At 37.5% G+C, this 27,091-nt stretch overlaps 1 protein-coding gene and 1 long non-coding RNA gene across 3 annotated transcripts; one reads left to right on the forward strand and one right to left on the reverse strand.

The window, feature by feature from the left end:
- Positions 1–1,264: 1,264 nt before the first annotated feature.
- Positions 1,265–12,686, forward strand: LOC128787051 (uncharacterized). The gene is made up of 6 exons (XR_008430548.1): positions 1,265–1,453; positions 1,613–1,728; positions 2,980–3,107; positions 3,412–3,510; positions 10,878–11,051; positions 11,685–12,686. It is a non-coding gene; the product is annotated as an uncharacterized LOC128787051 (long non-coding RNA).
- MYOZ2 (myozenin 2) lies at positions 10,301–26,061 on the reverse strand. Of its 2 annotated transcripts, XM_053940918.1 has the most exons (6): positions 25,936–26,061; positions 25,287–25,390; positions 20,110–20,279; positions 18,566–18,695; positions 17,028–17,211; positions 10,301–10,811 (listed from the first exon to the last, which is right to left on the reverse strand). In XM_053940918.1, exons 2-6 carry the CDS (start codon positions 25,360–25,362, stop codon positions 10,580–10,582), a joined length of 792 nt encoding a protein of 263 aa, XP_053796893.1. In that variant the 5' UTR covers positions 25,363–25,390; positions 25,936–26,061; the 3' UTR covers positions 10,301–10,579. The 2 variants fall into 2 exon arrangements, with proteins under 2 accessions (XP_053796893.1, XP_053796894.1); XM_053940919.1 differs by lacking the exon at positions 25,287–25,390.
- Between the last annotated feature and the right edge of the window lie 1,030 nt (positions 26,062–27,091).

The raw sequence follows: 27,091 nt of genomic DNA on the forward strand, positions 1-27,091 counted from the left end.
TAAAATTAGAATAAATGGTACAAAACAATGCTGCCAGGGCAAATGATTTCCTGCTGCCATATGGCAGTGCAGGATATGTGCTAGGCATGATGCACAGGAATGTTTCTCTGGGTTTATGAGTACACTTTGGTATTATCAGTCAATAGATTGTTACACTGGAGAGTTGATGGAGAGCTGCAGAGGTGCTAAACTTGCTGGAGAGGGGTTGAAGGAGGTTCGTTCAGGATGTGACACAAAACACCAAGCTGGGAGGAAAAGGAGGTGGAACTTCAGCACATCCAGGGCATTGGGGGTTTGCACATGTCCATTCCAGGGTAAAACACATTTGTGGATAGCTACCTGCCAAAAGAAAAGTCTTAACATAGTTAGGAGACATCCAAATGTTCAAAGGTAATTGCATTAAATATTTTTCCTCAGTGTTGCAGGCATCACATATCATTTTCATTAGTGACTGAGCTACAGATCTGTGTTTTACATATGCACAAAAGGGTTTATTTTGGTGTTACCATTTTCCTGTTCCAGGGTCATCTCTCACCTTGTTGCCAGTGGTTTTTCTGTAAATAAATTCTGTCTTCTTCCTCTGAAATAATTATATTGTGTCTTTTTATTTTAATATGCATTTTTAATGAATATTTTCATACCTGTAGCTGTACTGGAACCTGTTCTCTAATTTATTTCATATTTCTTCCTAAAGCTTGGAACAAGTTTACAAACAAGTTTTCAATCAACAGTTATCCTCTTCATGCTCAAATGTTTCTTAAACAATTATGCCTCCTCTAATTCTTCTTGGAAGGGTAGAATACTAAGGTTTGTGTAGTTTTTTGAAAAATAGTTAAGCAATGTTTTATTGAGTCATTGGTTTTGTCATTACTGCTCTTGTCTTCTGCATGGATCTTTCTCCTTTTTTGCAAGTTGTTAATAATATGAAATCAACTTTGTATACTTAACAGGAACTGTGTCTGTACTTGCTGGAGTATTTTGCAAAAGGTAAATTAGAAAATTATGTGTAAGGTCTGAGGCAGAAAATTCCACAAACCAATACAGAATTTGAGGTGTGTTTTATAAGTTAAATCTCTCTTTGTAAGTGTTTTCACTGCATTTAATTCACAGCACTACACTATACTGCCTGTTATGGTCCAGTCTGTTTTACTGGCCTATCATAAACTATTTTTATGTGATCAAGTACCATTTAGCATTTACTTTAAGACACTTTTGAGATGATGCCATTTTAATTGAAAAACATGTTTAATTCCAGTGGATGGAAACTGCCATTGTGTTGTTGTGAATTAATTACTGAGCTCTGAAGAGACTGTTTGAGGCTGTGCTACTCTTCTCAGGAAAAAAAAGGATAAAGAGAATCATTCTTCTAGAAGAAAATGTGGTTTGAAAGATACCAGGGGCACTGGGCCCTATTCTGCCTAGGCTGTAGCAGGATAAAGTTTCATTAAGTAAGGTAAGGGTTACTTTAGAATAGGTGATTTTCCCATATTCTTTAAGTCTTTGGGGTATTGTCAGATCATATGTTTAAACAGTTCTGCCTGGAGAGGACCAAAAAAAAAAATCTTTCAAACTCCAAGATGTTCTTGCAGTTGCTTGTCTTGCTTGTCTTCAGGAGCAGTGCTTTTTCGCTGAGTGGTTGGCTCAGTGCTCTGCATAATTCTGCAAGAGTTCAGGAAAACACCCTGATAGGATGGAGTGCCATAAAGGTGGAGAAGAACCAGAGAAAAGGTAAATAGTATTTTTATTATTTGTGACATCAAATAGCAATCATATGCATTTGCTATTACTTCTGAAGGGAAGCCCTTTAGCCCAAGTGCTCTAGGCTGTATGCTCAGCTGTATTACCACAAAATGATCCAAAACAAGAGCAGAACAAATGAAAAATATATCTTCATCTTGCAGTAAGCTACATGAGGATGTATTTTCTTACGGGGAACTTTACCTAACTCCATTTCAGGGCTCAAATCTTCCCTACAATGAACACCTTATTCCCACAACATTTCTTTTAAATACACTCCAGCAGTGTTTTCCTCATATAGTCTGTAGCAGGCAGTCACATGAAGCTTACTCATCCAATTGATCTCATTCCCACATCCTGCATACAGCCTAAAATTTATACATGTAAATTGAGGACATTAGAAGGCTGAATGAAAGAAGAAAATGGATCTTGTCTGAAAAAAGACATCACTGGCTTTTTTCATCTTAAAAGCTCAAAGTGAGGCTTCAGAAGCAATGGGAGTGTTAAGTGGTGGTTTATTTTACCTAGGTTAAAAAAAACTGCCTAACTTTTCTGCTCAAGTTTGATCTTTTTCCTCCTCCCCTCAGTTAGCTGTGGACACTTTCATAGAGCACAGCCACCTTTTTTAAACTTTTCTTCCTGTTGGTGCAGGAATAAACACAAGATATTTTCCTCTTATTCATTGTACATTAGCCTGACTATACAATTTTTCCTGGTAGCTTTCAAGGGCTACAGTGTTCAGTGGGGTGGCAAAAGCAATTTCATTGAAGTCATCTAGAATTTCACCCTTAGAAAAAGAAACATTGGTTTGCATTCTTTTCCAGACTTTTTGATGATAATGGGCCTGGAACAAGGTCTCTGTATTCTTGATTTTTTTTCATTCTTTAGGAACAAGGAAAAGGGTGGGGGTTGCATAAGTCTTGCAACTGAATATTTTTCCTCTTGGATAATCCAGTTTCCAGTCCAATAATCTACTTCTGTGGAACAACAATGTAATAGGATAGCCTAAAATAGGAAAGGATTTCAGTTTTTAAAGTTAGTTGTTGAAACAGTCAAAGTATAAGAAAATTTTGTGCGTGCCGTATATATCTGACAACTGTTTAAAATTGTGTCCTCATCTGGATGATCTTAAAAAAATAAGGTTTTTATGATGATCTTTGTTTGTGTTGCATCAGTCTTCAACAATTCTTACAAGTTTCCAGGTCTCATTTATTGCTTCCTCCTAACATGTAAACCAATAAGAATGGATGTCTGCAACAGAAAAAGAAAAGAAAGAGGGGTCTGATTCATACAGACACTCCTGTGGTTGAACTTAACTTTCAGAGTGAAACCCAACATGAAGTAAAATGAAAACAAAAGAGAAGAATTTAGTGAGTATAAAATCAGAAGTAATATAGTGGCTGACATTACATAATATATATTCTGTCTCATTGAAAAAAAATACATTGAATACTTCAGATAATAGAATGCAAAAAATGTTGTGTATTTTGTCCTGGGTTAAAAACTGAGCATGATTTGATTTGAAATACATGAGTTGAGTCTCTTCCTCATGCACCTCAGTCTATACCCAAGTAAAATGTAACAGGGTTAAAACATAGTATCTAAATGTGATGATGACTTCTTAGAGAAAATTGTGGAAGTAAATAGGATAAAACTTTTTTTTTTTTGCCATAGACAGATCATGACAGACTTGCCTGCTTTCTTTCTGTGGTACAGTAAATGATCTTCTAGATAAACAAACTTGTTACACCAAAGAAATGGGAAAATTTTAAGGTAAGTGCCAGATGGGCAAAGAAATAGCCCAGAGGAAAATATGGTGATATATTACATAATATATTATATTAATGGCAGGGGGAAGTTGTTGGAGCTCTGTCTGAAAATTGATATTGAAACTCATATTGTTTAATTTTTTTTTAGTGATTCTGGCCCAAAACCTAGAACTTGCTAATGAGCTCTGTTGATATCACAAAGTTGAGAAACAGTTCCTGTAGCGTGGTATCGTACCAAACTAATTGGATGAGCTTGAGGCATAGAGAAATAAAATGAGATACAGTATAAAGTACAAGGTCATGTGTTAGAGCCTAATGGGAAAGGCTCCCTGATAAAAGCTCAGAGCTTGTTGGGTGGAAGATGAAAGAATTTTTAAAAAGTGGGTGTGCAAGCCAAAGACAGAGTGGCTATGAGTCACTGATTTGATGCTACTGTGGAAAATGTGAATCCAGTCACAAATAATTTCATCCCTGTACTTCTTGTACACATAAAACAGTACTAATACCATGTGTTGTACATGTGGTTGGTGACACCTTAAAACAGAACAGATCTGGAAATCCACATGCAAGAAATTGAACTTAGAAGAGTTGTAAAAATAGGTTTTAAATCCCTACTAAATGAGAGGAGTGGACAAGAGACTAAAAGGACTTGAATTTTTTAGTCCAGACAACTGAAACATAAAAGACCTTGCAGTCTTTGAATATACCAGTTGAAGCAAATGTGACAGGAAAGGAAGCATGTATTAATTAAAAAAAAAAATTGTAATAAGAAATTAAGATGGGTATGACCAAATTTAGATTGAAAATTAGAGGAAGTTTTTTAACTGTCGAGGTGTCTAAACATTGCTGAGAGAAAATGCCTTGTTCAAGGAACATATTCTAGAATAGCACTGTCTTCATCTCAGAACCCTAGAGCTGCTGGTCTGTTTTACTGCTTCCATCCCACTGACGCTTCCCATTTCCACATTTTCCTTTCTTTCTGCCTATTTTATAATCCATATCTGAAGGAATGATAAAGTGACATCACTAAATATAAGTAGACTGTTCATTTTGAGCTGTGTGTAGTATCGCTTCCTTTTCAGCAGTGAGACTTAATGAAATGGATTTGCATCATTGCAAAACCTGGAAAGGAAATAGATACTTCCATTTTAGTTCAGCTTGCTCTTTTCCTTCCTTTTTGTACAACATGTTCTTGTTTTTACCTTTGCCAGCAAATAGACAAAATGTTCTCATTAAGAACTTGAGGAATGACATAGTGCTGGAATTCGCTGTCGGAATTAAGCCTTACTTGGCTCCTTGATGTACAGTAGGCCAGCCTAGGAAGAGCCTGTCATGCCTCAAATGTTTGTTTATAATAATTTGTAGTTATCTTGCATAGTCATCTTTCAGTAATCTGGAGGGTAATGACCACAGTAACTACTGTTTCAAGTTACTATTTGCCTAGATTAACTTGGCTCTGCAGAGAATCTTCTGAAAAGAAAAGGAAATGGAATTATACACTCTGGATTTATGCATGGCTGACAGCTTTTCCCCTGTGGGGACTGGGTATGGTCAGCCTCCTGGCACCCAGGATCTCCTCAAGATTTGAAACTCTTTACTTTTTTGTTTTGGAAGATGACTGTCCATATGTCCTTCAGAACTCTGGAGAAATCCAGTTCTAAGTTATACCTTCCATGCAAAGCAGCCTGAGGGCTTTCCTGTGCTTATGAGTACAGCCAGCTCTGAACTGGCAAAGTTCAAGCTGTTCTTTGTACAAACACCATTGAATATTTTAATCTCCATTTGCTTTTGAAAGAATAGTTGGCTCACAATACTAGGGCTTATTTTCACTCTTACATTGATTTATAAATCCTCTGCCTCTTGCAAGTGTTATTTAACTTTGTCTCACAGTGTCTTTGTGCAGTAGGGAAATATTGCAAATTCTGGGGCAGGTATTTTGGATGAATAGTCTGTTCTCAGGAAATCAAATTTCCATCTGAAAACAAAAGGGTTGTGATTTCATCCTGAATTTAGTTTAAAGTTTTGTCCAAAAATAAGAGTAAGAGAAGTTATTTGGACTTTTTAATAGCTAAAGTTACATCTTTATTTAAAGAACATCAAATACTAGTTTGTTGATACTTTTATTAGTTAGAGCCTGCCTGCCCATTGTAGAATGAAATTCAGTATTTCAAGTAAAATGAAAGTAGAATGTTTTTCTACTTGTAATGCTTTTTGCATTCATTTTACACCATAGCCAGGAATATTATGTATATACTCATGTAAGGCTATTTTTAACTTTCTTTATTTTTACCATGAAATTCATTCTTCAACATGAAATTCAAAACAAAAAAAAAATGCCACCAACAACAAAAAACCCAAACCAAAACAAACACAAAACAAAACATAAACCCAAACTAACAAAAAAAAAAAAGAAAAAAAAAAGAAAAAAAAAACCCAACTCCCAAACATACTATATTAAAAAGAAAGGTTTATACAGCTTGCATTAGTATTTCTATTTTATTAAAGGGAAAACTGAGGAACAAGTTTTGTATGTTGTGTCCTAACCCAAGCTCTCTGTATAGGATCAGGAGTCTAGCCAGAGGTGTAGCTGAGGTCAGGCTTTTGTGTTCCCTGCAGTGCCCATATGCTGTGTGGGATGTTTAAGTTAGCCCTGTCTCTCTCTCGTTCCAGCTTGCATTTAAATGTCCCTATTTCCATGTTGGAATTGACTTTGCTCTCCTGCTCTCCTAATGGATATTTTGATGTAAATTAATGAACATGGTACTAACGGCACGAGCTAGAATTGACATGGTACTTTAATATATGGCTTTGGGGAGACAGAAAGTACTTCATAGGACTGACAAGCCCTTCTTTCCCAGATGTCTGACAGTGCCCAGTAGAAGATATTTATAGAAAAAAATGGGGTAAGTGTGGGGTGATCATTCTTACACACTTCCTATGTTCCAGGTGCAGATCCCATAGTAGCCATTATCCGTAATAGGCATAGTTACCCTATGAAGTTGTTTATCCTATTTTGAAGTTATTAATAGTTTTTGACCCATAGAATCTTATAGCACCAGGTTCCACAACTAGGCAGTTTTGTAAAAAAAATTATTCTGTTAATTTTCAAGTTGGTTCCTTACCATTTTATTAAGAGCCAGTTTTTTTCCTGTGTTATTGTTCCCTCATCATCTTTTCCATACCATTTGTGGAGGCCTCTGTCATAACCTCCTTTATTTGTGTTGAGATAGTTTAATTACTGTGTCCTTGCAGTATAGTTTTATTTGTCTTTTTGTCTTCTGAGTCTCCTCTATTGTACTCTTAAACCATGATAACTTCTTTTTTTTTTTTTTTTTTGAGAGAAGGGTTAGAGCTCTGTAGTAGTTTTTCCTTGCTCTGAACACTTAGTCTGCGGGCTGTTTTAAATAATGCATTATTTCCTTGAAAGGATTTTACCCTTTCAGTGGCTTTTTTATTTCCTTTTAGTAGGAGCATTTGATATGCAATTTTTTGTTTCTTAAACTGTATCAGTATTCTGACAGCATTTCGTAACTTTTTTATAATCTATATTCTAACAACCAGTTACATAACAGCTCTATGGCAAACATACTATTTATAAATAATTTAGATCACTTTTTATTTGGTTTTGAACAGTATGTAGCCTCTGGAAATAATGAAGGAGCCAGAGCTATGTGACTTGTCAGCGTTATAGGGATCTTCTGGTGTTTCTCTCTAGTCTGCTTATAATTTATGGGCCTCACAATGAAAAACTCTAATCTAACATATATGGGGGTTTATGCTCCACAGTCTTAATGTATTTCAGGAAGTCTGTTTTATCGTCTTGGTTTAGGTGCTGCCCAGAATATTTTGTGCTGGTTAGTAAGGCCACCTAAGAGCTGAGGTAGAGTGCAGATTATTCATGTCTGGTCTGAAAATAATTTTAAAGAGATCTAATTAGATACGGGCTCATTTTTCCCCTGCATTTCCATGCAGTTTCCCAGAGTATTTCTAAGGCATGATTGGGTTGTTAGCACTTCAACATATGTAAAAACGCAAAACAAACTACCTACATAGTTATGGATTACAGCTCTGTAATCCATAACATCCATTCTGATGCTGAACACACAGTATAAATTCTGATTACAAATACATGTTGAGATGAAATAAATACGATGTAGAAGTTCTGTCTGCACAGAGGGCAGTGCCAAAACCTTTGTTTGATTTCATTTGGAGTAGAATTCTGTTTCCAGTGTGCTTTTCCTGCTTCTGCTTGAGACAATGTGTGTTAAATTAATTTAAACACAGGGATACTTTGAGACAATAGAATAATAATCTATTTCCACAATTGTCAGTTGTATGGATAATGCAGGAGGCAAAGCAGCCAAGACATGCTGACATATTTAAGACTTCTGAGAAGGGAGCATGTGGTTAATTTTTTTTCTCTCCAGAGCAGACAGTACAGGCCATGAACCCTGATTTTTCATTTCAAAAAAAGGTTTAAAGGTCATGTGTTTTAAAAATCCCTTATAGTCATGGAGCTTTTTAGGAGTGTACATCTTTTATTTATTTTTTACATACTGTGATCATAGGGTATTTAGTATAGACTGGGAAATAGCAAAGCTATTTTCTCAATTCAACACATTTTTAGTGAAAATATTTAAATGAATTTTTGAGTTCCTTTTATACTGCTCCAATGGGTACCTTAATGTAAATAAAAATGAGGCAAAAAAGCCTTTGGGAACTAAAACTTTTAGGCATTTTTATTATATATTTATTCTCACCATACTTCTGACTTCTCACCATACCCTTCAGTGCCTTTCTTTTTTTGAAGCAAATAGATGTATCTTGTGATAAAATGTACATGATGTTAAATGCACATCTCCTGAAATATTTATGAACTTGATCGTGTTTCTGTTTGTGTAAATCTTACTTGTCTGTTTTCCCATTCAATCTGTCCTTGCAGCTGTATTTGTTACAAGAATTTGTTAAAGAAGTCTTTAGGAGCCCCCCTGCAGCTTTCCTTTAGTTATAGGATACATTTCAAGTGCAATATAACAGTCAAAAAAAAAAAATGCAGGTCCTAAAACCCAGTGAAGGTAACAATGGACTTCTGAATTCCCAGTCTTACCAAGAGATGTTCCTTTGAGGTCACCGAGACGATTTTGGCAGAGGGATTTGTGTATTGCAGTGGGACTTGCACAATGAGGCTCCATCCAGGTTGATGCAGCCAGGGAACATTCCTGGACACTGACACTGGCTCCTGCATGCTGTTGAATGCTTAGCACATTGCACAGCCCTCCCTCTGCCAATGAGCACTCTCCCAGACCCTTCCCAGGCATGGCTCAGAAGTTTAGCATAGCCTCTTCCCAGCAGGTGGTTTGGCACAAGCCCCTTGGTACGGGAAGGTTGAATGGTGTGGCTGCAGACTCTTCCCTGCCAGTGGGGCTTCCACGGAGCGCTCTGGCCCGTGCGATGGGCTGCCGTGCTTGTGGCTCTCTGGTGGCAGAGCTGGGAGCAGGAGGCACAGGGCTCCTATTCTGCAGCTAATGCCTGAGCTGAGAGGGGAATCAGAGCTCCCGGTTTTGTGGTGCCACAGCTCCTTTGGGAAGTGTCAGACAGAACATAAGGACTGTCGGTAGTTTCTGTTGTTCGGACCATCGGCTGAACATGTCCATAGCAGGCTCAGTGACTCCTGAGCCCGTTCTGCTCCAGTGGATCCACGGATAAATAGGGAAACTAAAGTTGCCATTATGTGTGCTGTGTAAGAAGCAAAGTGGCATGCTCTGTATGTATAGGTTGTTTTTACAGAGAATACAGTAAAATTGATGTATCCCTTCTTACAGTCCTCACTGTGTATGTGCTATGCATCAGTTTTCTTATATTTCTCATCAAATAGCCTTATGAATGCTAATAAAATGCTAATTCCTCCAGAACTTGTTTGCATTACACCTCACCATAGTTTTTTTCTTTAATCTTGCATCTTTAACTTTGAAGAATTCGTATTTTGTCCTTGTCCATTTAATGGTTGTACAATGTGTGTTAAGATCCCCAAATGAATCCCTTTCTAGGAAAGTGTTCTCAGTCACTGAGGTGAATTTTTTTTTAATTTATTTCTTTATTTCCTAAATTTGTTCAGGACTTGTACATTTATTTATGAAAATTGTATGAGAAAGTAAATGAAAGAAAATGGACGGCAAAATTTCCTTTGCCAACTACCTGCCTTGAAATGACATTTGAAGAACATGTATACTGATATTTATAAAATATCAGAGCTTGTTAGTATATCAAGAGCAAGGACTCTCTCATGCTTTTAAGTCCCAGTATAGATGTAGGGGAAAAGGTCTATGAAATTTCCTTCTAGTAAGAAAAACTGTTGTAACAGAGCTTGGTGATACTATTTTTGTATGTTTGACATAACCAGTCATTGCTCAGCTTTTTAGTTGTGAATAATACAAACATTCTAGACATCCAGGAAATACCGCTGTACTTTTTCATCCCAGTATGTAATCCTTGTCATTGCCAAATTTACTGAGTTTTTGTAAACAAATCCAGGTGACACAGGCACTGATGTGCATCATAACAGCTGAGGAAGAGTCAGAAAGGAGGAAAATGGCCTGAACTTGCTGTCACTGAAGTAATGACAGAATTCTTACCTTGGGCCAAAGGCAGGGTTTGGGAAGAAGGTTGATTTTTCAGAGCTTATCTTGAGCAGGCAGGACTTGGGGTGCATTTAGTCCAGAGTTTGCTTGGTTGTTTCCCCTAAATTACTGTACCTTTCAAATCGCTTGAGAGTAGTGTCACTTCTTTTTTCTTGGTACACCTGCTCTTAAATGACATGCAAATGTTTCAGAAAGTAAAAGAAGAACATGTAAACACAAATAGAAAACATCACCGTCATATTTTCCAAGTTACTTTATTTAGCTCGTGTTTACAGATGAAAGTGGGTGCCAGAAAAGAGACACTGCATGCCACATTATTAATTATACTCCAGCTTCCAATGAAAAATTTTGTCAGTAGCCTTTAGTAATATTTGGACCAAAAATACATGGATGTGCAGCTTTGAGCATTTTGAACCATGTAGAATACAGCCTCTCTCACAGGTCCTCTGTTTCTGGAACGGCGTTGGGTTCCGCAGGCTGAATGAACACTACAGGGATATTCTCGGATGTCCATCCTTTGGGAGTCCTGTTGAAGGATCTTCTGGCAGCAAGAGGGTTTGCAAGGATCATGAATCTGGGATCGTTTAGCATCAGCATATTATAATCTGGTACCTTGAATTTAACCAGCTTTGATGCTCTCTCAAAACCACCAAAGGGAGTGGCAACTCTGTAGATATCAGAGAAATAAAAGTTAAATGTGATTTTAAAAATACTTATTTTCTTTCCCTTCCAGAAGCTGAAAAGAACAGATTTTTGTTCCAGTTTCTTGTTTACATTTTCAAGCTTTGGAAAAAAGCATTCTGTTTGTTTTCTGGGGAATTCTCTTTAAGATCTTTCAGCCTTTAAAAAAATTCAAATGGATGGAAAAGCCAAGAGAAAAAGACATTACAAGAAAACCATGTAATTGGTGAGTCACAGTTACTAAACTTATTTTGTTGGTGATAAGTTGAAACTGTAGCTCAACACATTCTCTCTAGCAAGTAATTAGTTCAGAAACTTCTCACCCCATTTTCTCCTCTCCTCAGCTGCTTGTTCCTCCTACTACACTGTGTTTCAGCACCATATTGTTGTACCAGTTAGAATGTATGTGGGTTGTGCTATAAACTTGGGTCACTTGTGTGATCTGGGTTAAACAAAGACCTTTCAAAACAGAGAAGCACTTCAAAATCCAAGTTATTTCAGCAATCTAGTTTATATCAGTATGCTCGAACAATTGTAGCAATACAAGTGAAGAGGAGTGGAGCTTAATGAGTGAAGCAGAAAGGAACAGCCAAAGACAACAGGCTCTGGAAAGGAGGGAATGGGTGAGGACTTGATACGCCAGCTTTGTTTCTGAAGAAAATGTTTATGTAACTAAACCTTGAAACACTATTCAGCCAGTATTTTTCATGTTATTTAAATGTAGATTTTCCCCCAGGCAGTGAGCCTGAGAAACTGAAAGATAAGGGATACTAAGCTGGAGTTGACTGTTACATGCATTTGCAAATACTTTAAAACAGCAGTATTTCCAAATTCCTCCCCTGATCTTCTGTATGTACAGGTTTCAGACTGCAAAAAAACCCTTTGAGTTTTCCTGTCACTTCTTCCAGCCTCCTTTGGACAAACAAACAGACTATGGTATGTGCTCTGCATTTTGATCAGCTGCATAGCTTTGCTGGGATATATTCTAGCCAGTGAAGAGTGTCAGATTTTCAAACTCCACAGGAGCAGCTGGTTTCTGCAAAAAACAGACATGTTATAGCATGGGAAAATGAATTTTTATTGAAATGGAATTTCACGAGCCTCGGTATATTTGGTGTGTGGTACAGAACAACAGATTTGATGGAATATATTTCCAGTGGCTCCAGGTATTATAGCAGAAGCCCAGAGAAATTAATACCAACAGAAACTAAAAGAGATAATTTGAAGATCTGTCTAGGATTTTCATCAGGAAAAGTTTTGTACTAAGAATGAAGTACACATACACAAAAAGAAGATATTCGTTCAGAAAAATGAATCTGTGACATGAAAGAAGTAGTGCTGCTCTCTCATTAAATGGATGATTCACTGCATTTTGGTACAAGAAGCATTTATGGAAGGGGATGGTGTTAACTCCAAAGCATCAGTCCTGGGAGATATAAAAATCATGCAAGCTTTGGGCATGCACCCTCACTGAAAGAAGAACGCTGCTTTAGATTAAGCTCTAAAAATGTGTCTCAAATGATGGTAAGACAAGATGTTGCAGCACTAGTCCAGGCATTAAACTCTTCTGAGGTCAAAGGGAATTATTTGTCCAAAGTTGGTATCAAGCCTGTGGTATCAAGCTTTTCTTGTGGAGCTGTCTTCTAGGTCACAATGTCAACATGGATACCATATGATACCGATTAAAAATAATTGCTTGGTAATTGGCACAGAATGAATGTAGTGATCTACATCTCACCGGATAATAAATATTGTTTTAATTGCTGCTCTAATTACGATACACATTCTCACATTGTTGTGATGTTTAATTATCATTGATGTGTATATTAAAGGGATAATCAAAATAAACAGAATTATAATAGTTGTGTAATTTGCAAACAATTCTGTTGTCTGAAACATCCTCTTTGTAGTATTTATGGGTTTTAAATAGAGCATATTCCTGTATGTAACAGAAACAGGAGGGCTTTCTTTAGAAATTCAAGTATCTTTTGTAGCAAAATACCTCCCTGTAGTTGCTATACAAAGTCTGGCCTCAGAGAACTCTGTATTCCTGCCTTATAGGCAGGGGCACATGATGATTGACAGAAAGGACAGTACAGTAATAGGCTAAGGGATGTTGATTTTCCTTTACAGCAGCAGTAAATATATTCTTGTGAACAATAACTTGTCTGACAACATAATGTTGTAATGACCTCTGTTGTGTGCACATCAGCTGCGCTACTTGAGCTCTGATTCATTGTATAGAAGCCTAAATCTCATGCCTAAAAAATTCCAGCAGTCATTGCTCATAAGGGTGGAAATGCTGGTTCAGAGCCATAGGAAATAGCACCAGGAAGTGTAACAGATTGTTCAATATTCACTCTGCATATTCCTAAAAAGTAGATGCTTGATTTAACAATAGCAGGCACAATCATGTTTAATTTTACCTGTTGTTTTAATAGGATTTCTTTTTTTTTTTAAATTTTTTTAACCTTAGTCTTTCTTATTGAATATTATATTGTCTCAGCATAGGAGACTGCTTGTAGCTAATGATTTGGAAAAGTCTGAAGAAATGTTTTAACTGCATTATTTTAGCACCTTTGGTTACATAATCACAAAAAATATGAGTTTCACATTTTAAAATGGGATCAACATTCATAGAACATTTTGTTTATCATGAATTCTGTGAAAAAATGAGACATAGGAGCAAAGAATTTGACCCTGCAAAATGATCAGAGCTTCATGGGAGCTTCACTGGCTTAGCACCCTGCTCCCACTAATCTCACATCACTTTAAGTTAGCACCCAAAATTCCTGTGAGACTCTGGATCTTAGCACTTTATAATAGACTTCAGAATCCATGAATCAATGAAAACAGAGCCCAGTCCAGATGGACTGAATTCCTGCAGTGCTTTTGAAAGAGTAGTCTTTGGGAATTGAGAAAGCAGAATTTATCTAGTAGGAGTGGCAGAACTAGTCTGACTTGCTTGTCCTATGTGAGTAAGATGTGGTGCTTTGTATGTTACTCATAATCCTATCTTTGACATTTTCTCCAGCTCCAAGAAAGCAAATGGAATAAAGGTACTAATTTAAGTAATATTATAAACTCCTTAGCAAATGCAGATTCATGCTGCCTTCCCACAGTTTCATTACTTGGTGCTTCCACACTGGTTAAAGAGACAAGAAATTTTTTCACTAGTAAATGCTTCTTCAATCCTAATAGGAATGAATCTCAAAGAGAAGCCAGATGGCATAGTCTGTTCTGCTGCTTTTCTCTGCTAGCACAGATTCATTTTATCTCTGAGGAGGAGAAAGAGTAGCCTGGTATGCACAGTGTGGTCAGAGTCCCTCTTGTGTGGTCATTCCCCTCTGCCCAGTGCTGTGCTGTCAGGGCACTGCTGCCTGTCTCACAGACAGGCCTGCCTCGCAGCACAAACCCTCCTGATATTTGCTTCCACAGCTCTTCCTCCAGTGACCTGCCAGCACTGCAAGGTCCTTGCAGCTTAAAATGAATACTAAATTAAAAAAAAAAAAAAAAAAAAAAAAAAACTCTATGAATTCCTTATTTGTTTTAAAAAATCCTTAGTGTTATAAAAATTGCACTGCTGCAGGGTCCACAGTCACCTCTTCACTGCTGGACAGTGGGGGAAAAAATCTGGATGCTGTTTAGTGCTGAAGATACTTTTAGCTGTGAATGTGTTCTTCAGTTCCAATACATCAGACATCCCTACGTGCTCAGGTTGTGCTGATTTTCCAGTTTGTTGTGTAACAAGGAAAGCTGAAAGGAGCCTGAAATTATTTGTAAAGTCTGAGTGCCATTTCTACAGACACCAGTGAATGAACCGGGAGTGATCCCAGGCCCATTTCCCTTTGGGAATCCTATGGCTCACACTTGCTGTTAACCACACCCCCTCCTGACTAATGGTGACTGTAGCAGCGCTTTGCAGGAGAGCAAACACAACGGCACTTTACTGGATGATGAAGCAAGATGGAAAGCCTACATAGTTACCCTTGCTGATAACGAAATGGTGCCATTATATCACACTTAAATTGTTTAATACAGTATCATTTGCTTTCTCTCCAAGACTGCAATTAAGCAAGCCAAGGATGCTGTGACCTAGATGCACAGAATGACTTAGTAGGATCTAGGCACAGGAGTCCAGGTAATCTTCTTCTGTTGGATAGCTTGGCATGGCAGTGTGCTCTTTTAATCCCATCATCAAACACTCTCCTGTGCATTTTTGGGAGTGTAGACATCTAAGTCATGGCTGTAAAATCCTCTCCAAGAGATGAGTATCTTGAATTTTAATTTTTCAAATTCTCAATTTCTTTTTGAGTCTGCTAGAAAACATATGTCTGGCTGTAACATGTAACAGCTTTTCTAGGGCTACCAGGCATCCTTTTCTACTGGATATCAGGTTTTTTCCCATGAGAAGAAGAATTGTGGTGGACTATGTTTATATATTTTTTGGGTTGAATTTTACCGGTTTCACAGTCTGGTTTTGGATTTATGTGCCAAATTTTAGGTTTTTATGGCAGTTACAAGGAAGAGTATTGACTTTTCCCTTATAAGAATGCACATATGTTCAAGAAATTTGGACTCTGGTGAGCCACAGTTCTGCCACGTCATACACAGAGAAACTCCACATAGAAAGAATTCCAAATAGTGTTGTGAAGAGGCCAGCTAACAGAACACAGGGCCACAGAGACAGCCTTTAAATCCACAAAGAAGCCATCAGACACCATCTCAAGACAGATATCCCTGTTAATGGAGTCTCTGTGCCCTGACTGATGCTGTCCTTCACAATAATGACTAGCACCTCTTGTGAGAGGGAGAACTGATTCTTTCTCCATGCATTTGTATCTTTAGCATTTTTTCTTGGGCGCTTTTTTTTTTTTTTTTTTTTTTTTTTTTTTTTAGGTTACAATAAGCACAGTACATAAACTGCTTATTGTTACTGTTCTGATGTTGGCAGCTGTGGCACATCTCTGACTTGCATTTGCTATTTTATCTGCTGAGAAGAGTGTGCCACACAGACTGAGTTATTAACATGGCAATGTATATTGCTGCTAGGAAATCAGAACTAATGCAGTGTCTGCAGTGCCAGTTTTGATGTTGAATTGTGTAATGTTTTAGTCCTTGCATTCATAGTTGAGGCCCACATCAACATCAGGAACACAAGTGATGTTTGTGGTATATTTCTCTAAGTTTGTATTGCCACAAACAATTTTGTTTTTCAATAGATTGCTGCCTGGCCTTTTGAGGAGGAGTTTGGGTTTGGCTCAGCTGTCTGGAACTCAGCAGGGTTGTCCAGTACTTCAGTAAATAAAAATAGTGTAAATGGAATGAAAGAAAGCAAAAGACATGAGTAAGAATTTGCTTTAAAGCTTTAAAAACCCAGTGTTGTCCATATAGCTAGAAGTTCTACTGAAAGCCCTGATACACTAGTTACTATGTAAGTAAAACAATGTTTAATCTGTTAATTTGTTGCTGAAGGTTGTCAAATATATAAAAAATGTTACACTGCAATAAAAGAGGAAGTCTTCTTGCTATTTAGTGCGAGGGATTGGTTGTGGGATAAAGTTCATTGCACCATCATTGCCTAAAACAAAACCATGTGAGTTGTATTAAAAAAAGAAATAGAAAAAGCTAGTTTGCATTATACAACTTAGAAACAAAGTTCTGACTGAGAGATCTGACAATACCATACCTACTGAAGTCAACAACAGGCATCCTGAAAGGAATTTGAAGCTCATATTTCCCATTTACTGAGTACACTGAATTACAGAATCATAGAATCATGGAGTGGCTTGGGTTGGAAGTGCCCTCAAAGATGATTTAGTTCCAGCTGACCTGTCATGAGCATGGAGATCTTTCACTAGAGCAGGTTGCTCAGAGTTCCATGCAGCCTGGCCTTGATCACCTCCAGCAATGGGCATCTGCAGCTTCTCTGGGCACTGGATTCTGCTACTTTCTTTCTTTCAATATTTTTAGCAATTTATCTTCTGTTCCTAGTTCTACAGTTTGAGTTTGAGCCCATACTTTAGGGATAGACTAATTTGCTCCTTAATGCTCTTGTTTACCACTTGTAATCACTGTGTGTGTTCACGTTTATGCATACACTTGCAAACACAGGTGGTAGGGTTTTTAAGGCTGGTGGAAACATTTTATTTCATAGTAATTTTCCTCTGGTCAGTAAAATTCAGTGTTCATTCAGGATTACCTGTTAAAGCTCCTGTAGTCAGGCAGTTCCGGCTTTGCTTCAGGTGTAAAAAGTTTAGGATATAAAGCTTCCAGCAGTTCTGGATCATCCCTAATGGCTTCTATCCAGGGAGACTGATAATACTTTGGCACAGCAGTAGTGTTGAACTTTTCAGGAGGAATTTCTTTTAGTGGTCCAGAATATCCTGCAATGTGATCAAGGTAAAATAATTATAGTGATTCTTTGTGGTTTCTGCTTCCTTGCCGCCATCCTGTGCAAGCAGGAACTAACACAGCAGAATTTCTCAGTGAGTTAAAATGAACAGTTGGGTCAAGTCACCAGGCCACTGCTATACAGAAACAGAGATCTGGCAGGGTAAATTTGTAGCCTTTTAGGCAGATAACTCCTCCAAAGTATTCCAACATCTTTTGAGGCTGAGTTTATTTTGGTTTTTTATAAGTTTGTTTCAATTGTAAGCTTTTGTTTGAAAACAGAGAGTACTTAGTCCTTGGGTTAAATTAACAAAAATATTTTAAAAACAGACTGCTGATTAAAAGTAAGATAATTCTACCTCTTTGAGTGAAATTTTCCACAGGTGCATCTACATCTAGGTCTTTAAAAGAATGCTATTTTATTCTACAAGCTTAAACCTCCCTGTGGCTTAATATCTACTCTGACCAGACCTTTTTTGCCTAAAGAAAGGCTTGAAGATTTGTATCATGCCTTAGCAATGGAAATTACCTCTGTTTGCATTGTGTTTGGCCAAAGGATGCACAGAACCTCAGCCGACACCAGGAGAGCAGGACTGACCTAGTTTACATGGACTGGAAAAGGTCTGCACAAAACGTGCATTGAGTAATTCTGAACAAAGAATGAATTTGTAAAAACCACGGTCTGCTCATGGATAATTCATAAACAGGAAGAAGGGCTATATCACTGAATAAATTAATTAAAACAAATTAGCCTTCTCTAGTCTTTAAAGAATACAAAATAAGGCCTTCTTGTAACTCACTCCTTTAAATAAAGCCGACAGTACCCTCACAGTTAAGGATTTAAAAAAGAATTGTTTATGCAGCCAGAGCCAAATTCCTTTCAAAGTTACTCCTCTCTAAAGGGTTTTAGCAAAATTTAGTGGCTTCAGATTTACATTTATGGATAATTAAACTACAATGGATAGCTTGCTGACTGTTAAACAGGGTGTTACATGTTGGAAACAATGGTTTGACAAAGAAAAATCAATATATTAATGTGGTTTTAAATCAGAGGATCTCTTTCTCAGTATTTTTAAGACCTGTATATATAGGAGCAGTCTCTCTTGATATTAAGATATGTTTTCAGTTTAGAGAGAAGTAGTATAAAAGGTATATCAGATCTTTTAAAAATGAACACAAGCAGCTAAGAGCATCACTTTACATTTCTGGGAGAAGTCCTGACTCAAATGTGTCTATTTCTAGTATTAGTCCATGATCTCCTTATTGAAGATACTGCCTTAAAAATGGTCATTTCTTTGCTGTGCAATAAGACTGAATGTATTCAGTGTCTGCAGACTCCCATATTACCTGGGGCGATGTTGTCAGGGTGTGGAGGGCTACGGGGGTCAGGTGTGTTGGGAGGTGTCATTGGGGCATGCTGTGGGATTCCTTCCACGCTGAGGCCGTCCATTCTGACAGTCTGGATGGGCTCTCCACGCTGCGTTCAGACACAAAGAAATAGCACCTCAGGCATGGCATTCTCTGGGGAGGCAGCACCAGTGCTCCAATTTACAGCCAGATCTGATTTCCAGCATGCACAATACTAAAGCACACTGTGCTGCTGTTAGGTAGAGTATTGCCTTCACACTTGCATTGTCTAAGTAACCAAAAATGAGCATTTTTTTGGTCACTAGATGCGAGAAGCTGTTCTGTGCCCGACAGAGCATGCATGCTACGCAAAGGGTCAAGAAATCTGGCAAGTTTTCTCCCTTTGAGTTTCAAAGCATTGATTCTTCAAAGCATCTCTTCCCATGTCAGTTGAAAATTCACTGCATTTGTTGAACTGCTTTTGTTTGGGATTGTCTTTTCCTTTATTTGTAGTAGAAATAACAACTTCAGTGCAGATCACTTTCTGGAGATTCATGATATGGTGTTATTTTCCACCCTCCTATTGGGATATCGGTTCTTAGGAAACATCTGAAGGCTTAATCATTGTTGCATAAATATAGAGTCTCATAAGAAGTCAACATCTTATTTTAGCCATGACACATAGGCTAAAAGCAATTTAAATATAGACTGGTTTAGAGTAAGAGTTTCTTGAATAGGAAAGCAAACAAATAATACTTGTTTAAACTTGAAGTAACAACAAAAAAAGATCAAGGCAGAATATTTTCTAGTCATCCTGAAGTATGTTAAAAAGATTAACTTTGGCAGGCAGAACCCTAAAGATGATGCAGACACCACCAGCGGTGCTAAATAGACACTTAGGGGAGGGAACAGGAGCCAGAGGCATTGTTTTTTCATGTGTTGGAATGTCATACTGACTGTAAACCAAGTGTACTCTGTGGTTTTGGGGAGAAAAAGTGGACTAGAGGGAAATGGATCTGTCAGACTGTAGCAAAATCATGTAATTGCATACAGAATTCTGACAAGATTGGTGGTGTGCTCAGAATTTATCTGTGTAGCTTCTAATAGTGAATAGAAGGAGAAATGGGGGGACAGTATTCATAGATGGGCTTTTAAATTATAGTGTTTATTAATAGCCTTGGGTGCTCTGTGGAGTTATTCAGATTTTTTAAAATAGGATTTCTTTTGTGTGGATTTATTTTAAAAAGGCAGATTTATCAAAGCTCAAACTGGATCTCATTTTATCCCAGTGTAATTTAACGTCTGTTGAGCAACTGATCAAAGGCGTTGGAAATAGCTATACCACATAAAAATAAATGTAAATTTATTTTCTTGTGTATAGGATCTCATTTAATAAAATACAATTGGCTCACTTCTTCTTAGCCTCATTCTGGGATTTTGCTTTTCTTTTTCCTGAAACTACAAGTAAATCATGCACAATGTGTATCATGAGCACCAAAGGAACCCAATGTAGAATCACTAAGAAGTTATTAGAAAATACTCACATTTCTTGGCTTGTTTGCCACGTAATGATAATTTTCGTATGTGTATTTGTCAGATCGCCGCTGGCGTCGCTTGAAGAGCCTGGCCCCTCTATTGCTGAGTGTCGACAATTCCTCCACCATGATATCTCTGGGCGTGCTGACCTTTTTTCCAAGGTTCAGGGTGGGTAACACTGCAATGCAACGGGTAAGTACAAACCTCTGTTTGTCTTAAATGTCTGATACTCCATGGTCTGCACCTGAAATCCAACAACTTGTTCATGCATATTTAGCTAACACATAGTACAGTGTCACATGGTGTTAGTGAAATAAAGCCTTCTTCCCAAATTTTGGAGGAGATTATTGAACACCACAAACCTGTATTTTCAAAGATAAGCACCTCAAGCTCCAAATTAGCTGTTATCAAGATCAGGTCTATAGTGTCCTACACACTATATTAATAGCAGGCTAGTAAAAACCTGGCTTCTGCTAAAACTGGGAACAAAATTCCTTCTGATCCCAGGTTCCCACATCAAACCTTCAGTTAACTTTCTGTGTCCTGCACTGTATAGATAAGAGATAACCCATTTAAACACACCTACCAGTTTCTATTAAATGATATTTTTAGCCTGACTTTCAATATAAAGCTCAAGGTGTGGAAAATGAGAGTCAACAAAGAATTACAATGTGCTTCTAGGAATTGATTCATTTAGGATCTTTTGGGTTTTATTCTCTCTAAGAGGAAACTGAAGTACTGGATGCATATTTCTTAATTCACTACTTGGGGAAAATTTCTTCTATGTCTTTATTCACATCCGGTGTAATTTGAAAAGGAGAATGCATAAACAAGGGAAGGGGTGATCAATCAAGATTGAAAACAAAGAATTTTGAATGTCAGAATTCCTATTGGCATCTTCATGGTGGTGTTCTGCAAGCTGGGATGAGCGAGCTATTGCTTAGTGACTGAACTCTCACTGAACGTCCTCAACCTAGAGATAAAACTTAAACCTTAGAACACAGAAACCTAAACACTGAAGCAACTATTTTCTATTTATTTGTTTTTGCTTAGAGCATTGCAGAATTCAAGAAATATAACAATAATAGGACATGCTATGCTTCACATATTCTTATGGTCTCCAGGATTTAAAATTCTGAACTTTGACATGTATTTTAATACATTAAAATGAAATGAGGACAAATTATACATAATACATATCCTGCTATCAGAGTAAGCAGACAGGAGGCCCAGTTTAAAATTAACATTACAAATTAATTAGCTTCAGAAGGTACCTAATTCCAAAGTCAATATTGCATATGAAGGGTTTTGTTTTTAGTAAATGGCATGTTCAGCCTGGAATGTGTCTAGTAACTTTATGTTGGAAAAAGAATGTGATGTGCTGACATTTAGGAAAACTTAATGGAGACAGATATATTAAATATTTAGCTGAAGCTGGATGGACAAGTTTTCCACGTAGTAAATCAAACAAGTAGATGGGCCCTGGAGTCCACCCTTGTTGATCCATTTCAGTTCATACCAATTTCAACTGAATGCTTGCAGTGGATTTCAGTGGAAGAAGAGCAAGTTAACTGGATCATGAGATGGATTGTGCACTTCTGCTTTAAAAATAGTGTGTGCAAAGAATCCTAACAACCTCATGTTATTTAAGAGCTAGTTACAAAACAGAGAGTTCTTAACATGGGAGAAAATAACTCAGCTTGCCCAGTGTATCCCTATCAGTGGCTGATAGTGGTGGGATTTTGGCTCTGACATGGAGATAACTGGTTGTTGGCCCGTGGCCTGAAATTTAGACCTCAAGTCATATTTTGATTTTATAATTTCTCAAAATGATTGCCAGGGTAGAGACTGATGTATGGTTTTATATTAGCAAGAAGTAAGAAATTCACCCCACAATTCAGCAACATTTTCACATAGAAAAGCTTTTTTCTATGTCCTATTCTGTACACAGAATGGGAAGCGTGCACATCCTCAGAGACCAGGGAGCCAAGGCAATTGCAGAGCTCTGTCCAAAGCACTCGGGATTCTTCTGGGACATGCTGGGTCTTGTCTATTTTGGGCCTTGCTGTTCCCTTACATACACACTGTTCTTGTTAATGTTAACTGTAGGCTCCAAACTACTTTGTAACCCACAGTTACAGTACTCTTGTGTATCCAGGCAGCATCCCAAAATCACAAGTGTAAAGTTCATTTGAATTCCTTGCCAACTAAAATCTAATCATGTCTAGCTTTATGATGTGTCTAGGGATAGTTTCAGTGTCAGTGCAGATAAGGTGATGGAGAATGAGAGAAGGAGGACATTTAGGGGATGATAGAAAGAGAACATTAATGTCATAGATGGATATTGATAAATAATATTGAAAGTTTAATTCATAGTTTAATCCTAATATTAACCTTTTAGCTTAATTTCTTTAATTTGCTTCTGCCAAGTCCTTCTTGTCCTGTGCTTAAAATCACAGCAGATTGTATTTAAATATGATTTATATAGTCCCTCCTGCATACACTACCTAATATTCCTTTAATCCTTCAGTTTACAATCTTCTAAATACCTTAATCTGGACTAGAAACTTTAATGATAAATATTAGAAAGTGTGTTTGTTGTAGTATCAGAAATAAGATCTTTTAAGTCTATCAGGAAAGACAGTTAATCACATAGATACTGATGAATGCATTTAAGAAGTAATATAGAACTGGACGTGGGATTTAAGTGATGAACTCCAAGGGCTTCCTTAAACATACATATTTATATACATCCAAGTTTTTCTTTACCAAGTATTTTTAGAAATGTTCTGATTAGTCCAAGTCTGCCAGTGACAAACCAAGGGCTTGAGGAGGTCGCTAAATGCACCCACTGATTTACTCATGCAGTTTCTCTTTGAGACTGTAAGAAAGTTTACTGTTGCAGCATTTTATGGTGTCTCCATTTTCTCTAAAAAATGAGAAAATGTCTTGTCCCACAAGCCAACAGCAGAGATGGACTTTCAGTCTTCACCAGTCTTGCCCAGAGATTGGTGATCTCAGACACTGGCAGAAAACTTGGCTGGTTTTGGAGTCCACCAACAACTGTTCCTGCTATGAATATCTTTTAACAAGGAAGTGGAGAGTCACTGTTTACCTGAAAGCATTATAATAAAAAGGGTCTGAAATAAAAGTGGAGTAGGAATGCTTACACCATTCCAAGGTGCTAGGGTTTGTGTTATGTTGTAACAGAGCCTTCTGTTATTGTGTACCTGTGTTAGCAGTGGAGAGTTTCACAGGGCTGTGAGTCTGGCTGGAACTGTACATGTAGTTTTGTTGTAATTACCAGTTACAGGACTGTCATTAGGAATAGTAATTCCAAGCCCAGAGAAACAGCATTTCACCTTCTAGATCTCAAATTAAGCTAATTGAATTAACAATTCAGGGCAAAACAAAATGTCAAAAATTAGTTAAGCTAAATCTAGTCAATTAAATGCAATATTTCTCCATGGTTTTTCCAAGGCTTGTTCAAATCTGGTCCCAAAGAACTGGCTTATACTTTGTGTTACCACAGCTTTGGTTATCCTTCACTTTTCTATCTGGCTTCACTGAGCTTGTACAGTGACAAATTTCAGTCTCTTATCACACCCATTTCATGGATTTTCATTTTTTGTTAACATATAAATATCTCTAGCACCCGAAGAAGAGGCAAAAATAGAGTTTTACCAAGAGTTAGAATTGCCTTCAGTGGGCACATAGCATATCTTGCACGATAAGCTGCCATAACTATGAGTATAAATCTTGACAGCAAATCTGATCATACATAAATAATAAAGGCGAAAATTATGTGAGGCAAATGTTAAGCATCAGCACAGATTATCCAAATACGCCAATGATTTCAAGGGCTGTATGCTACATTTATTAGTATTGCTATGAATAGTAGCAACATTTACCATGTGAAATGCCTGGTTCCAAACAAACATATGAAAGACTTTTTTTTCCTTTTGCCCTGAAGAGCTTACAGGCTATTTCAGGCACATGTAGTGCTTGGGTTTACAATACCAAAAAGAACCCGGGGTTGTAATTAAATCTGGAAGGACAGACTGGGCATGTTCAGTGGAGAATTGAAACAGGAAAGAGGTATTTGTTTAGGAATAGAAACTTCAGGAAAAAAAGCTCTGGAAATATCAGAAGGAGTAGGACCAGGCAAATTTGTAGCTTCTTGTTCTAAAAATTCTTAAGTCTTTCACCCTACTCTTCATGCAAGCACAATGATCATCAAGTGAGTGCAGAAACCATCCAAAAGTTCAACAAAAAGCCCACAAAAGGTTTTCAAAACTGGAATTCCATGTTCAATATTTCATCCCATGAAAGTGGTATAACTTTCATAAATTCTAAATATTAATGCAGCTCCCTGTGCTTGCAGTGAGGCTTGTGGGGTGCTTATCACTTTTAGAAAATTGATCTTTTATGTAGATGGTAAAAAAGACTTCATAGGCAGGATTGGAAGGCTCTCCAAAAGCATCCAGCACACGTCTAATGAAAGCCAAGCATATTTGTATTTCCAATGGAGTTAATTGCTTCTTAAGGTGTCATGCTAGAAGCATACCTTCAAGAACCTGTTTCAGAAAATCAAACAACTTTCCAAAAAGTGCCTGCATTTTCATCAGTGCAACTACAGAGAAGTAAAATTTCTCTCAAATAAGATTAACTGGTGGCTCTGCATTAGAGAGAGTGACAAATGCTAGTAAATTGTGTTAGTTACAAAGACAAGATTTGAGAGTAATGGAGATGTGAACATTTGTTTCAAATGTTTTTATCATTTATATAAAAAAGCAAAGTGAAACAGAGCAAAAAAAAAAAAAACCCAACAAACCAAGAGGGTACAGATCATTATGTTTCTTAGATGATAGCCTTTTAATGTGGAATGAAGTCATGTTATTAACCCCAAATAATGTTCTGAAAGGCTATCCTAGCAGAATGTACATCAGCTGTTAGATTACTTCATTCCTCCACAGCAGTTGTTCATCTGAAAATAGCTTTCAAATGAAAAGAGGCAACTACAAAAGGATTAGTTACCATAGGCAGTATGATACTCCCACAAGATTATTTATGGCAAAACACCCAGAGACAAAGCTGTAAGAGAGTTAAACTCTACGATTAAAAAAATGTATTAGGGAGGGCTAGAGGACATTGCATATGCAGTAAGCTGAGTTCAGTGCTATACCATTTCTGTGTATTTCATCCATAATGGCTGTTGCTTGCTCTTTCCTCTCTTTGGCAAGGGCAGACTCTGATAACATTGTGATTTTCTGATATGACTTTTCCTTGCTGCAAAAAAAACAACACATTTTTATATTGTTGAGCCAGCGCACACAGTTTGGCCAACTTTCATTTCCAGCAGCCTGTTAGGCTGAACAGTGAAGTCAGGGGTTTCTGACTGAGAAATACTGCACTGCAAAATGCACTGGCAGTTCTTGCTTGCAGACAGATGTTAGGACATGTTTTGATGGATAGAAAATTCAAAGGAATGGACTTTGAGTTGGTTACATAAATCCTTCAGCAAAAATCAGTGTCAGTGGTATAGGCCTTCTCACATCTATTCACTATACTACAAGATGTAAATTCCAAACTAATTTTAATTTACATCTTGGTTTATGTTTTCAGAAATGTTACATTTTGAAATTTCTTAATGTAATAAAGAATCTGAGGAGTGAAACGAGTTCCTCTGGCATCTTTAAAGAAGGTGCATTTCCGACTAAGTAAAAATATAAACATCCGTTAAGTTGCAGAATCAAGAGCTTACATAAATGTCTTGTATATGACAGTTTGTAGAACAGACAATGTCAAAACATTTCAGAAAACAATACACTTACCCTACTGTTTTGTTGTGCAGATAAAAAGCGATGTCAACCCTTTAGCTGAGGCTTCAGAAGTTAGTTATGCATGGGGATGACCTGCCTGGTCCTAGATGGTTTGCACCCCTGTGCTGGGATCTGCATGGTACCTAGTACTGAGACAAACTGGGGGGCTGATCCTCTCCAAAGGAGTTGGCATCCAGCTGACATCAACCAGTTATATATAGAACCAAACACTCCAGCCACTCATATCTTCCTGGCAAAAGAAGAGAACAGAAAAGATTCAACTGCACCCATAACAAAGAGAGGTTATGTCCCTTTCAGAGCTTATTGAAAATTTGATGGAATGCCCCCCTCGTACTTGTACAGATCATCTCCTCATCTTCTCATCACCCCTGAGAATTATAATCTGTGTGTTATAATCAGGAAAGAGACATTTAAAAATAAGGTGTTAAGTGTATAGATAGGCAAGACTATAGCGGATGAGAATGGCATGGGCTGATCCTTCAGTGAAAGATGAAACCGTGCTTCTGTAGGGGCTGATGGCTAAAGTCAGTGGCAGATGGCTGATATACAGAGGCTGCTTTGAAAAAGAAATGAGATTTTCTTCAGCATTATATGTGCTAGGGAGTAATTGTTCAACAAGCACATGCCTCGCAAACTGTTACTCAAAATCCCTTCACTTTCTTTGAGCATTAGGAACAAAAAGCCTTCAGCAATTTGAAGCTCACTAATATCCAGCATTCCAGGATAGTGTTGTGTCAGTTTGTCAAAGAAATGTGTGATTTGCAGTGCACAGATATTTCAAGACACCAACCAACTTTGGACAGAATAAAACAGTGGCAGAAAGGAACATTCCCCCTTGCCCTTCTGCGTGAATGCAGATAGATGAATTTTAGGGCAGTAAAAGGAAGGTGAAGTTCTTGTATTTCTGATTTGGATTTGAGTTTGTTCTAGGAAGTTCCTTTTTGTTATGGAAAATGATGGTCTTACTTGGCTTGGAGGATTGATCAGAAAATTGCATGTATTCTGACTGTAAAGGGAATCTGGAGAGTAATAAAATAAACCAACACAACATGCAGACCTTTTCCAGCAAGAAGCACTTTGAGATAGATAAAATGTATGTGCCTGATCCAATGTCCTGAAAATCTGCTTGTCCAACTGAAAAATTGCA

Source organism: Vidua chalybeata, chromosome 4 (genome assembly GCF_026979565.1).
Source record: "Vidua chalybeata isolate OUT-0048 chromosome 4, bVidCha1 merged haplotype, whole genome shotgun sequence".
Lineage (NCBI taxonomy): Eukaryota > Metazoa > Chordata > Aves > Passeriformes > Viduidae > Vidua > Vidua chalybeata.

Excerpts from the sequence above, each read along its gene's own strand:
- MYOZ2 (XM_053940918.1), bottom strand. The coding sequence starts at position 25,362 with ATGTTATCAGAGTCTGCCCTTGCCAAAGAGAGGAAAGAGCAAGCAACA. Across the intron at positions 17,212-18,565 it reads CCCTGACAACATCGCCCCAG|GATATTCTGGACCACTAAAA; the intron begins GTAATATGGGAG and ends ATCACATTGCAG. Across the intron at positions 10,812-17,027 it reads GACTACAGGAGCTTTAACAG|AGTTGCCACTCCCTTTGGTG; the intron begins GTAATCCTGAAT and ends TGATATCTACAG.